The sequence below is a fragment of the Salmo salar genome, chromosome 18 (assembly GCF_965601325.2).
Source record: "Salmo salar chromosome 18, fSalSal1, whole genome shotgun sequence".
NCBI classification, from domain to species: domain Eukaryota; kingdom Metazoa; phylum Chordata; class Actinopteri; order Salmoniformes; family Salmonidae; genus Salmo; species Salmo salar.
In genome coordinates, this window is record NC_138308.1 from 87,480,622 (window position 1) to 87,495,301 (window position 14,680).

The 14,680-nt window shown below is 40.0% G+C and overlaps 1 protein-coding gene across 2 annotated transcripts in view; it reads right to left on the minus strand.

The window, feature by feature from the left end:
• LOC106577901 (IgGFc-binding protein) overlaps nt 1-14,680 on the minus strand; it is a 115,939-nt gene that overhangs the window by 65,174 nt on the left and 36,085 nt on the right. For both annotated transcript variants that reach the window (XM_082965277.1, XM_082965276.1), the window contains exons 34-46: nt 14,229-14,377; nt 12,454-12,582; nt 12,143-12,281; nt 7,383-7,524; nt 6,753-6,952; nt 6,487-6,625; nt 6,205-6,288; nt 5,822-6,012; nt 5,316-5,445; nt 3,331-3,575; nt 2,841-2,989; nt 2,501-2,629; nt 2,199-2,337 (exon numbers count right to left, since the gene is read on the minus strand). In XM_082965277.1, coding sequence (XP_082821403.1) covers nt 2,199-2,337; nt 2,501-2,629; nt 2,841-2,989; nt 3,331-3,575; nt 5,316-5,445; nt 5,822-6,012; nt 6,205-6,288; nt 6,487-6,625; nt 6,753-6,952; nt 7,383-7,524; nt 12,143-12,281; nt 12,454-12,582; nt 14,229-14,377 — 1,965 coding nt within the window. The remainder of the gene's footprint in view (nt 1-2,198; nt 2,338-2,500; nt 2,630-2,840; nt 2,990-3,330; nt 3,576-5,315; nt 5,446-5,821; nt 6,013-6,204; nt 6,289-6,486; nt 6,626-6,752; nt 6,953-7,382; nt 7,525-12,142; nt 12,282-12,453; nt 12,583-14,228; nt 14,378-14,680) is intronic.

The following is a 14,680-nucleotide window of genomic DNA, read 5'->3' on the forward strand; positions in this document are numbered from 1 at the left end:
TGAGTATAACAGAACTCAAATGGCAGGTCAAAAGCTGAGAAGATTCTGTACAGGAAGTACCCTGTCTGACCATTTCTTGGCCTTCTTTGCCATCTCTATCCATTACAAAGGATCTCTGCTGTTACGTGACACTTCCTACGGCTCACATGGGCTCTCAGAAGGGGGCAAAAAGCTGAATCGGGGCTTTGCAGGCTCTGGCTGAAAAAAAGTAGCGCGTTTGGGTAGTGGCTGGTTACAGTACTGTGAGACTCAGGCTCGTGCCCGCGTCGACAGAATGCTTTGTTTTCTTTCCTCTGTTTACCTAAAAGGAGATTCCCGGTCGGAATATTATCGCTTTTTTACGAGAAAAATGGCATAAAAATGGATTTTAAACAGCGGTTGACATGCTTCGAAGTACGGTAATGGAATATTTACAATTTTTTTGTCACGAATTGCGCCATGCTCGCGACCCTGATTTACCATTTCGGATAGTGTCTGGAACGCGCGAACAAAACGCCGCTATTTGGATATAACGATGGATTATTTTGGACCAAACCAACATTTGCTATTGAAGTAGCAGTCCTGGGAGTGCATTCTGACGAAGACAACAAAGGTAATCAAACTTTTGTAATAGTAAATCTGATTTTGGTGAAGGCTAAACTTGCTGGGTGTCTAAATAGCTAGCCCGTGATGGCTGGGCTATGTACTTAGAATATTGCAAAATGTGCTTTCACCAAAAAGCTATTTTAAAATCGGACATATCGAGTGCATAGAGGAGTTCTGTATCTATAATTCTTAAAATAATTGTTATGCTTTTTGTGAACGTTTATCGTGAGTAATTTAGTAAATTGTTAGTAAATTCCCCGGAGGTTTGTGGGGGGTATGCTAGTTCTGAACGTCACATGCTAATGTAAAAAGCTGGTTTTTGATATAAATATGAACTTGATTGAACAAAACATGCATGTATTGTATAACATAATGTCCTAGGGTTGTCATCTGATGAAGATCATCAAAGGTTAGTGCTGCATTTAGCTGTGGTTTGGGTTTTTGTGACATTATATGCTAGCTTGAAAAATGGGTGTCTGATTATTTCTGGCTGGGTACTCTGCCGACATAATCTAATGTTTTGCTTTCGTTGTAAAGCCTTTTTGAAATCGGACTGTGTGGTTAAATTAACGAGAGTCTTGTCTTTAAATGGCTGTAAAATAGTCATATGTTTGAGAAATTGAAGTAATAGTATTTCTAAGGTATTTGAAAATCGCGCCACGGGATTCAACTGGCTGTTGCGTAGGTGGGACGAATTCGTCCCGCCTAGCCCAGAGAGGTTTACCATACCACGTGGTTAAACTCTTAGACTATCGATACTGACAGAATAATAACAAGACTTTGATATTAATTACTATTCTGCAGCTAGGAATTTGGTATCATTGAATTTCGAAGACCGACGAAACATCTGTCCTATAACGACATTAATGAATGTCACTTTGAAATATCCATTCTAGCCGAGAGAGAGAGAAAGAACGCGAGAACAAACTCTCCAACAGAACGAACTTTTCAACAAAGATCCCGACGACACACTGAGCGTGAATATATATATTGATTGCAATTGTTCCCGAATGAGTGAGCGTTCATGTGCAAAGAATTAGCATTTCAATTGTTATAATTATCAACTTTTATCAACCTTTTGTCTAACAAGCCGCCATGCCGGTTAAGCCCACTAGGGCACATTCCTATATCATCTCTTGTAACGATATCTACTGTTTGTTATGCATTTCTGTGAATTACTTAGTAAATAAATGATTTTAAGACAAATGATGTATGGATGACTCATAGTGAAGACTGGGGTCGTGCAGATAACCAACAATTTACAACGTTTGGAATGAGACTGACGAGGTAAACGAATACATCATTAATCAGAAGACTTATAGATCAGATATTATAATATCTGAAAGTTATATTAGGAAAATTATAACTTTGTAATATGAATATTTTCCTTGGTGCCCCGACCTCCTAGTTAATTACAGTTACACGATTAATCAGTTTAATCGCGTAATAATAATTACAGAGAGTTATTTGATAAAAATGTCTTCAATTTTAATGATGCCAAAGACACGACAATCTTAAAGACAAAATATGATATGACCCTATATTCTGTACATTACAGTAATTACTCACATTGGGTAGGACACTATATTCCGCACATTACGGTAGTTACTCACATTGGGGTTGACCTTGGGGTGACAGACAGCGAATGGTCCGTTCTTGTCCAGTAGCATGCCGCAATAGCCAGAGCTCTCATACCTGTCCAGTTCATCATCAGTACAGCCTGGGATGGTGGTGTTGGGCTTCTTGTTACAACTGGAGTCAGAGACAGGGTGAATCAGTCATGTGTGTGTGTTTGTGAGTGCCTTTGTGTGTGTGCCTGCGTGTGCGTGTGCGTGTGTGTGTGTGTGTGTGTGTGTGTGTGTGTGTGTGTGTGTGTGTGTGTGTGTGTGTGTGAATAACTGGTGGCATGACTCACTTGGGATCTGTGACCCAGCTGTGTCCAAAGTCATTGGGGTTGGTGGTCAGAGAACCGTCGGGTTTCCTGAAGTCATCGTTGGAGTTTCCGTTGTAGTCTCCACACAGTCCACACAGCTTGTCCTTATAGCTAAATACAGAGGAGCAAACAGACCGATGAGTCAAGCATTTTTGTAGAATTTTAATGACAACGTTATAAAATAAAAATATTACAATGTGAGATGTTTCTATTTGGTTTTCATTTTTATGTTGTGTTTATATGGTTATTTTAATGATATATCATGTCGGGGTCACCAAAACTGTAGTAGAGAAACCAAGCTGCATAAGCAGTTTTGACTCACTCCTTGATGACCTTGATGTCCATGTAGTGGTTTCCGTCATATCGTACGGTCACACCAAAGTCCATGGCTACAGTGTAGTGTTTACCAGACTTCAAAACAGACACGCCTGTAGCTGGGGTCAGTGGGATGTTCACATTGATACCATTCAACTAGGAGGAGAAGAGGACACAGACATGTGTTAGTGAGGGGCATTTCTTTTTTCATGTTTTTTAGCTTCCTCTTCATCAGCTGTTCTGTGTTTTGTATGAATTTTATGCATTTAATGCTGCTCAGGAAATTTCCTTCGGTGACAATAAAGATTTATTGAATACAATGACAAACTGTTCTTGACTGTGTATGTTACTTTATATTGAATGCGTACATGCAGGGCTCTGCATTTTATCAGTATTTCTTTCCATTGTTACGTTTTTAAACATTTTCAAATGTCTTCCTCATCTCTTCTTCTCTCTACCCCCAACCCTATCCCTCCATCAATCCCTCTCTCTCTCACCTGCACGGTGCCTCCCTTCAAGATGGAGATCTTCACCCCACGCACGTACACATGCACAGCCTTCAGGTAGGAGATGGTTGGTTTGTTGAAGCGGTTCTCGTTGTCAGCATGCACCTCGTAGTGAGGCACTGACGTGTGGTTACAGGGCTCTGACATCAGGTAGCTGCAGTTCCCCATGAAGTTGTACTTCTTCTTGTCGAAGGTGGTGTAGTGAGGGTCACCAGATGCGATACAGGTAGAGGTGTCTGGGGGGGAATAGTGATTATAAAGTTGGGAGTGAGATTAGTAATTGGCTGATGGAAATAATACAGACTCAGTGTTCACATAGTTGGGTTATTGTTTTCACCAAATGATGCCTGACAAAATGTAAATAGTGTTTTCCAAGCTGCACATAATACATGTATACTGTAAACAAGGCTGTCTGTTTGCATAGCTAGGAATCAAACTCTACGAACGATCCACTTTACTGTAGGTTGGCTGTTCCCATGGGTTTCACGATGGAACTCCTTACCAATATAATTGATTTGAAAAGCCTTTCATCTTTATATAAGTGATGATAACTGAGCTAATACAAGTTATGACAACTGAGCTAATACAAGTTATAATTACTCAGCTAATACAAGTTATGACAACTGAGCTAATACAATAACTGAGCTAATACAACTTATGCTATCTGATGAAAGAGAAGTTAAGATATCTCAGCTAATATAAGTGGTGATAACTTAGCAAACACAATTCATGATAAATGAGCCAATACAAGTAAAGATAAGGGAGCTAATACAAGTTATGATAACTGAGCTAATACAAGATCTGATAAATTAGCTAATACAAGTTATGATAACTGAGCTACGACAAGTTATGATAACTGAGCTAATACAAGTTATGATAACTGGGGCTGCAGGTAGCCTAGTGGTTAGATCGTTGGGCCAGTAACCGAAAGGTTGCTAGATTGAATCCCCGAGCTGACAAGGTAAAAGTCTATGGTTGTTCTTTTCCTGAACAAGGCAGTTAACCCGCCGTCATTGTAAATAAACATTTGTTCTTAAAAACCTCTTAAGTATTGACCCCTTTTTTTCAATTTTCGCCTAAAATGATATACCCAAATCTAACTGCCTGTAGCTCAGGCACTAAAGCAAGGATATGCATATTCTTGGTACCATTTGAAAGGAAATACTTTGTAGTTTGTGGAAATGTGAAAGGAATGTAGGACAAGATAACACATTAGATCAGGTAAAAGATAATACAAAGAAAAAACCAACCGTTTTTTTGTATTTTTTGTACCATCATGTTTGAAATGCAAGAGAAAGGCCATAATGTATTATTCCAGCCCAGCTGCGATTTAGATTTTGTCCAGTAGATGGCAGCAGTGTATGTGCAACGTTTCAGACTGATCCAATGAACCATTGTATTTCTGTTCAAAATTTTGTATCAAGACTGCCCAAATGTGCCTATTTCCTTATTTAATAACTTTTATGTTCAAAACTGTGCACTCTCCTCAAACAATAGCATGGTAATCTTTCACTGTAATAGACACTGTAAATTGGACAGTGCAGTTAGATTAACAAGAATTTAAGCTTTCTGCCAATGTCAGATATGTCTATGTCCTGGGAAATGTTCTTGCTACTTACAACCTCATGCTTATCGCATTAGCCTACGTTTGCTTGGTGGGGACCAAACAATCCTGAAGAAGTTTTAACTGACTTGCCTAGTTAAATAAAGGTAAAATAAAAATTCAGCTAATTCAAGTTCATAAAACTTAGCTATTACAAGTTATGAAAACTGAGCTATTACAAGTTATAATAACTGAGCTATTACAAGTTATAATAACTGAGCTATTACAAGTTATGATAACTGAGCTATTACAAGTTATAATAACTGAGCTATTACAAGTTATGATAACTGAGCTAATACAAGTTTGATAACTCAGCTAATACAAGTTATGATAACTTTGCTAATACAAGTTATTATAACTCAGCTAACAGTACCTTTGGGATAGCAGGCTCCGTTGCGACACTCCTCCGTGGGAGAGCAGGAGTTGTCCACACAGTCCAGGATGTAGTTTCCAGCACAACGACAAAGCTTGGAGCAGCCGTCACCAAAGATGATCTCTCCTGGCTAAAAGGACAGAGACGGGGAGAGAGGAATTATTAACATGTTGTTTGCCCATTCATTTTTTTGTAAAGTTTATTTGTGCATTCTGTGAATGTATGTGTGTGTTCCTTATGTTGTTGGTCATTTTTAAAGTATATTTGTGATGTGCTGAGAGGAGTACTATCAATATCCAAATGAGTGGACATTCTGGACAGTAAAAGTACCGTATCGTATGATATCGTATCATATTGTGTATCACATCGTATATCGTGTATCATATATCGTTTGGTATGCTGTATGGTATATCATACACAATATTGTATATCACATTCTATTGTGTCATATTCTATCACAAAGTACATTCTTAACCACAGACTAACAATCCCAGATGGTCTCGTACCTCATAGTAGTCACCTCCCTCCAGACAGCCACATGTTTCTATGGGGACACAGCGTCTGCCTTTGAACACAAAGCCTGGCTTACAGAAACACGCACTGATACAGGAGCCAGTGCAGTTGGTGGAGGGTTCCTTACAGCTGGGGATGCAGGCTGGGCCACACTCTATGTACTCAGCATTGGGAGGGCACGTCACTGTTGGGGGAGAGAGGGAGAGGAGGATGGGGGGAGGCAAAGAAGAGACGGTAAGAGGGTGTGGTGAAAGGGAGACAAGGGGTTAGTATCAGGAATTATTTGGTTACCAATTAACTGATTTGTGCAAATACAGAAAGCGGTTTCTGATTCTGATCGTAAGAATGAGAACAGATGATTGTCTGTTAATTTCACCTGGTGGTTTTGTGGTAGTAGGTTTGGCAGTAGTTGGTTTAGGTGTAGTTGGTATGGGAGTAGTTGGTTTGACTGTAGTTGGGGCTGAGGGACAGAGGGAGACAGCATGAGACATAAGAGAGAAAGATATTATAGCCAAGTCTCAGATCTGTTTGTGCTGTCTGGTCAACTCATATGGTCACAGCCTGGTCACCTACCCTACCATCCAAGACCTCAGACGTCAAAACACCATTATGAGTGTGTGTGGGTGTTTGTACGGACTGTTTATGTCAGGGAACTTACTTGTAGGGTAGCAGTCCAGCTCTCCACCCTGGACCTTACACTCGTGCATTGGAGGGCAATCAGAAGGATTGCAGGTGACGAAGGGAGCGTTACAATAACATTTCAGCTTACAGTCCTCCACGTACCACTCCTCACCAGGCTGGAGGGAGGGAGGGAAGGAGGAGAGATGGATGGAGAGACAATAGTTAATCAGTGGATGGTTGCTGGTTGGTTACATACACGTCACACACACAAAGTCCATCACCCGACACACACAACACACTCACCTCGTAGTACTGTCCGTTAGTGTCTTTGCAGCCACAGGAGTTCTCTTTGACACAGTCCCCGGCGCTGAGGACGTAACCAGGGTCACACACACAGCCCTCTGAACAGGGAGCATCACACCCTGTGGAGGGTCTGGAGGCACAGGTGGGCTGGCAAGGGGCGGCACAGGGCACGTACTGACTGTTGGGGGGGCATGTCAGAGCTGGAGAGGAGGAGGGAAGAGGAGACTTTAGGAGATAAGTCTACTTTAAAACATGACTGTCTCTTAATAATGACTTTGTTGATTATATGGAACAGTACTGTTAGAGTGTATTGTTTGGTCTTTGATGTGCTAATAACAGCAGGGTCTTTGGTGAGTGAAGAAATCATTATTATTATATGAATCACTACAATTTCCATCTTCATCATCAATATCCGTCTCTTCCTTGTTATTATTACGTATAACATGTATCTGTACCAGGGTTGGGGTCCATTCCATTTCAATTCCAGTCAATTCAGGAAGCACTTTGAAATACCAATTCCAATTCTCTTTAATGCTTTTCAGTGAGGGACATTTGGAATGAGAATTTGGTTTACTTTGTGAAATGACTGGAATGGAAATGGAATTGACCCCAACATTGATCTGTACTCACGGCAGAAGGTGCTGTTCCTCCAGGTTCCGATGGTGACTCCTCGGTCCTGACAGTCATTGACGTACGACTCGATGGACTCACACAGGATGGGTTGAGCACCATCCAGCTCGCACAGGTCAAACAGACAGTCCTTGAAGAAACTCTGAAATAGACACACATAAACATACGCTTGTCTTCGACTTGCACACAAAGCTTGTAGGTTTGGTTACTTAAGTGACAAAGTTGTTTGAATTGAATTCAATGAAGCGTATTTAAACATTTCTGCACTAAATATGTCTATACATTCACAAAATGTCTTCTTGGGGGTGAGATTTCACACATTAAACAAAGTTTTGTTTAATCTTGTCATGACATTGCCCTCTTTGGGTTTTCTATGCACCATCCCCCTACCTCTGTCTCCCACACCCAGGCTCTGTGAGAGCGGTCGTAAATTCCTAAGAGAATGTCCTGCCTCATGGCCACGGTATGGAGACAGAGTGGGTTTCATAGAAAGAACCAAGGGGTTCTTCCACTTCACAGAATTGGAGAACCGAACGACATTTATGTTTTGGAGAAGGTATGAAAGATCGGTGAAGATTCCAGCTACGAACTGGTCCGTTAGGTACAATTTTGTGAAGCTCATGAGAGACAATACGGCCATATTACCATGGCGCTGTTTATATAATAGCCTCAGTTGTGAGACTTACATCTAATGGTTGTATAAAAATGAATGAATAAGGATAAAGCAATTGGGAATATGTTGGGATGCTTGTAAGATGTTAATGTGAGAGAATTGTATTTCTGTTTAAAGTTTCACCAAGTTATCGGCACGCCCCCATGTACAGACGGGACCTGGCATCATGACACAGCCCTTTTCTGTTATTCCGAATATAACCCCCACCCAGGGCTTCTATCACCAGACCGAGCCTCCACTCCATTACGAGTTGGCTGAAGGTTTGACCATGCCTTCCTCTTACTGAACTTTAACCTGTTAGGGCTAGGGGGCAGTATTGACACGGCTGGATAAAAAACGTACCCGATTTAATCTGGTTACTACTCCTGCCCAGTAACTAGAATATGCATATAATTATTGGCTTTGGATAGAAAACACTCCAAAGTTTCTAAAACTGTTTGAATGGTGTCTGTGAGTATAACAGAACTCAAATGGCAGGTCAAAAGCTGAGAAGATTCTGTACAGGAAGTACCCTGTCTGACCATTTCTTGGCCTTCTTTGCCATCTCTATCCATTACAAAGGATCTCTGCTGTTACGTGACACTTCCTACGGCTCACATGGGCTCTCAGAAGGCGGCAAAAAGCTGAATCGGGGCTTTGCAGGCTCTGGCTGAAAAAAAGTAGCGCGTTTGGGTAGTGGCTGGTTACAGTACTGTGAGACTCAGGCTCGTGCCCGCGTCGACAGAATGCTTTGTTTTCTTTCCTCTGTTTACCTAAAAGGAGATTCCCGGTCGGAATATTATCGCTTTTTTACGAGAAAAATGGCATAAAAATAGATTTTAAACAGCGGTTGACATGCTTCGAAGTACGGTAATGGAATATTTACAATTTTTTTGTCACGAATTGCGCCATGCTCGCGACCCTGATTTACCATTTCGGATAGTGTCTGGAACGCACGAACAAAACGCCGCTATTTGGATATAACGATGGATTATTTTGGACCAAACCAACATTTGCTATTGAAGTAGCAGTCCTGGGAGTGCATTCTGACAAAGACAACAAAGGTAATCAAACTTTTGTAATAGTAAATCTGATTTTGGTGAAGGCTAAACTTGCTGGGTGTCTAAATAGCGAGCCCGTGATGGCTGGGCTATGTACTTAGAATATTGCAAAATGTGCTTTCACCAAAAAGCTATTTTAAAATCGGACATATCGAGTGCATAGAGGAGTTCTGTATCTATAATTCTTAAAATAATTGTTATGCTTTTTGTGAACGTTTATCGTGAGTAATTTAGTAAATTGTTTGTAAATTCCCCGGAGGTTTGCGGGGGGTATGTTAGTTCTGAACGTCACATGCTAATGTAAAAAGCTGGTTTTTGATATAAATATGAACTTGATTGAACAAAACATGCATGTATTGTATAACATAATGTCCTAGGGTTGTCATCTGATGAAGATCATCAAAGGTTAGTGCTGCATTTAGCTGTGGTTTGGGTTTTTGTGACATTATATGCTAGCTTGAAAAATGGGTGTCTGATTATTTCTGGCTGGGTACTCTGCTGACATAATCTAATGTTTTGCTTTCGTTGTAAAGCCTTTTTGAAATCGGACTCTGTGGTTAGATTAACGAGAGTCTTGTCTTTAAATGGCTGTAAAATAGTCATATGTTTGAGAAATTGAAGTAATAGTATTTCTAAGGTATTTGAAAATCGCGCCACGGGATTCAACTGGCTGTTGCGTAGGTGGGACGAATTCGTCCCGCCTAGCCCAGAGAGGTTTACCATACCACGTGGTTAAACTCTTAGACTATCGATACTGACAGAATAATAACAAGACTTTGATATTAATTACTAGTCTGCAGCTAGGAATTCGGTATCATTGAATTTCGAAGACCGACGAAACATCTGTCCTATAACGACATTAATGAATGTCACTTTGAAATATCCATTCTAACCGAGAGAGAGAGAAAGAACGCGAGAACAAACTCTCCAACAGAACGAACTTTTCAACCAAGATCCCGACGACACACTGAGCGTGAATATATATATTGATTGCAATTGTTCCCGAATGACTGAGCGTTCATGTGCAAAGAATTAGCATTTCAATTGTTATAATTATCAACTTTTATCAACCTTTTGTCTAACAAGCCGCCATGCCGGTTAAGCCCACTAGGGCACATTCCTCTATCATCTCTTGTAACGATATCTACTGTTTGTTATGCATTTCTGTGAATTACTTAGTAAATAAATGATTTTAAGACAAATGATGTATGGATGACTCATAGTGAAGACTGGGGTCGTGCAGATAACCAACAATTTACAACGTTTGGAATGAGACTGACGAGGTAAACGAATACATCATTAATCAGAAGACTTATAGATCAGATATTATAATATCTGAAAGTTATATTAGGAAAATTATAACTTTGTAATATGAATATTTTCCTTGGTGCCCCGACCTCCTAGTTAATTACAGTTACACGATTAACCTGTTGGGTCTAGGGGGCAGCATTTGCACGTCTGGATAAAAAAAATGTACCCGATTTAATCTGGTTACTAATCCTACCCAGTAACTAGAATATGCATATACTTATTATATATGGATAGAAAACACTCTAAAGTTTCCAAAACTGTTTGAATGGTGTCTGTGAGTATAACAGAACTCATTTGGCAGGCAAAACCCTGAGACATTTTCTGACAGGAAGTGGATACCTGATGTGTTGTATTGACTTTAAACTTATCCCATTGAAAAACACAGGGGTTTAGGAATATTTTGGCACTTCCTATTGCTTCCACTAGATGTCACCAGCCTTTACAAAGTGTTTTGAGTCTTCTGGAGGGAGATCTGACCGAACAAGAGCCATGGAACGTTGATGTCCCATTAGACACCTGGCGCGCTAGTTCATGTTGGGTACCCTCGTTCCAATACGTTATAAAAGAGTATGCATTCGTCCACCTTGAATATTATTCATGTTCTGGTTAAAAAAGGCCCTAATGATTTATGCTATACAACGTTTGACATGTTTGAACGAACGGAAATATATTTTTTCCCCTCGTTCATGACGAGAAGTCCGGCTGGCTTACATCATGTGCTAACGAGACGGAGATTTTTGGACATAAATGATGAGCTTTTTTGAACAAAACTACATTCGTTATGGACCTGTGATACCTGGAAAGGACATCTGATGAAGAGAATCAAAGGTAATGGATTTTTTACATAGTATTTTCGATTTTAGATCTCCCCAACATGACGTCTAGTCTGTATCGCAACGCGTATTTTTCTGGGCGCAGTGCTCAGATTATTGCAAAGTGTGATTTCCCAGTAAGGTTATTTTGAAATCTGGCAAGTTGATTGAGTTCAAGAGATGTAAATCTATAATTCTTTAAATGACAATATAATATTTTACCAATGTTTTCTAATTTTAATTATTTAATTTGTGACGCTGACTTGACTGCCGGTTATTGGAGGGAAACGATTTCCTCAACATCAATGCCATAGTAAAACGCTGTTTTTGGATGTAAATATGAACTTGATAGAACTAAAAATGCATGCATTGTCTAACATAATGTCCTAGGAGTGTCATCTGATGGAGATTGTAAAAGGTTAGTGCATCGTTTTAGCTGGTTTTATGGTTTTGGTGACCCTGTCTTTGACTTGACAAAACATTACACACAACTCTTGTAAATGTACTGTCCTAACATACTCTAAATTTATGCTTTCGCCGTAAAACCTTTTTGAAATCGTAAAACGTGGTTAGATTAAGGAGATGTTTATCTTTCAAATGGTGTAACATAGTTGTATTTTTGAAAAATTTGAATTTTGACATTTATTTGGATTCAAATTTGCCGCTCTTGAAATGCACCTGCTGTTGATGGAGTGCACCACGGGTGGCACGCTAGCGTCCCACCTAGCCCCAAGAGGTTAATCAGTTTAATCGCGTAATAATAATTACAGAGAGTTATTTGATAAAAATGTCTTCAATTTTAATGATGCCAAAGACACGACAATCTTAAAGACAAAATATGATATGACCCTATATTCTGTACATTACAGTAATTACTCACATTGGGTAGGACACTATATTCCGCACATTACGGTAGTTACTCACATTGGGGTTGACCTTGGGGTGACAGACAGCGAATGGTCCGTTCTTGTCCAGTAGCATGCCGCAATAGCCAGAGCTCTCATACATGTCCAGTTCATCATCAGTACAGCCTGGGATGGTGGTGTTGGGCTTCTTGTTACAACTGGAGTCAGAGACAGGGTGAATCAGTCATGTGTGTGTGTTTGTGAGTGCCTTTGTGTGTGTGCCTGCGTGTGCGTGTGCGTGGTGTGTGTGTGTGTGTGTGTGTGTGTGTGTGTGTGTGTGTGTGTGTGTGTGTGTGTGTGTGTGTGTGAATAACTGGTGGCATGACTCACTTGGGATCTGTGACCCAGCTGTGTCCAAAGTCATTGGGGTTGGTGGTCAGAGAACCGTCGGGTTTCCTGAAGTCATCGTTGGAGTTTCCGTTGTAGTCTCCACACAGTCCACACAGCTTGTCCTTATAGCTAAATACAGAGGAGCAAACAGACCGATGAGTCAAGCATTTTTGTAGAATTTTAATGACAACGTTATAAAATAAAAATATTACAATGTGAGATGTTTCTATTTGTTTTTCATTTTTATGTTGTGTTTATATGGTTATTTTTACCTGTTGGGGCTAGGGGGCAGTTTTTGCACGGCTGGATAAAAAAATGTACCCGATTTAATCTGGTTACTAATCCTACCCAGTAACTAGAATATGCATATACTTATTATATATGGATAGAAAACACCCTAAAGTTTCTAAAACTGTTTGAATGGTGTCTGTGAGTATAACATAACTCATTTGGCAGGCAAAACCCTGAGACATTTTCTGACAGGAAGTGGATACCTGATGTGTTGTATTACCTTTAAACCTATGCCATTGAAAAACACAGGGGCTGAGGAATATTTTGGCACTTCCTATTGCTTCCACTAGATGTCACCAGCCTTTACAAAGTGTTTTGAGTCTTCTGGAGGGAGATCTGACCGAACAAGAGCCATGGAACGATGATGGCCCATTAGACACCTGGCGCGCGAGTTCATGTTGGGTACCCTCGTTCCAATACGTTATAAAAGAGAATGCATTCGTCCACCTTGAATATTATTCATGTTCTGGTTAAAAAAGGCCCTAATGATTTATGCTATACAACGTTTGACATGTTTGAACGAACGTAAATATATTTTTTCCCCTCGTTCATGAAGTGAAGTCCGGCGGGCTTAGATCATGTGCTAACAAGACGGAGATTTTTGGACATAAATGATGAGCTTTTTTGAACAAAACTACATTCGTTATGGACCTGTGATACCTGGAAGTGACATCTGATGAAGAGAATCAAAGGTAATGGATTATTTACATAGTATTTTCGATTTTAGATCTCCCCAACATGGCGGCTAGTCTGTATCGCAACGCGTATTTTTCTGGGCGCAGTGCTCAGATTATTGCAAAGTGTGATTTCCCAGTAAGGTTATTTTTAAATCTGGCAAGTTGATTGCGTTCAAGAGATGTAAATCTATAATTCTTTAATTGACAATATAATATTTTACCAATGTTTTCTAATTTTAATTATTTAATTTGTGGTGCTGACTTGAATGCCGGTTATTGGAGGGAAACGATTTCCTGAACATCAACGCCACAGTAAAACGCTGTTTTTGGATATAAATATGAACTTGATAGAACTAAAAATGCATGCATTGTCTAACACAATGTCCTAGGAGTGTCATCTGTTGGAGATTGTAAAAGGTTAGTGCATAATTTTAGCTGATTTATGGTTTTGGTGACGCCTGTCTTTGAATTGGCACAACATTACACACAACTCTTGTAAATGTAGTCCTAACATACTCTAAATTTATGCTTTCGCCGTAAAACCTTTTTGAAATCGTAAAACGTGGTTAGATTAAGGAGATGTTTATCTTTCAAAGGGTGTAAAATAGTTGTATGTTTGAAAAATTTGAATTTTGACATTTATTTGGATTCAAATTTGCCGCTCTTGAAATGCACCTGCTGTTGATGGAGTGCACCACGGGTGGGACGCTTGCGTCCCACCTAGCCCATAGAGGTTAATGGTATATCATGTCGGGGTCACCAAAACTGTAGTAGAGAAACCAAGCTGCATAAGCAGTTTTGACTCACTCCTTGATGACCTTGATGTCCATGTAGTGGTTTCCGTCATATCGTACGGTCACACCAAAGTCCATGGCTACAGTGTAGTGTTTACCAGACTTCAAAACAGACACGCCTGTAGCTGGGGTCAGTGGGATGTTCACATTGATACCATTCAACTAGGAGGAGAAGAGGACACAGACATGTGTTAGTGAGGGGCATTTCTTTTTTCATGTTTTTTAGCTTCCTCTTTATAAGCTGTTCTGTGTTTTGTATGAATTTTATGCATTTAATGCTGCTCAGGAAATTCCCTTCGGTGACAATAAAGATTTATTGAATACAATGACAAACTGTTCTTGACTGTGTACGTTACTTTATATTGAATGCGTACATGCAGGGCTCTGCATTTTATCAGTATTTCTTTCCATTGTTACGTTTTTAAACATTTTCAAATGTCTTCCTCATCTCTTCTTCTCTCTACC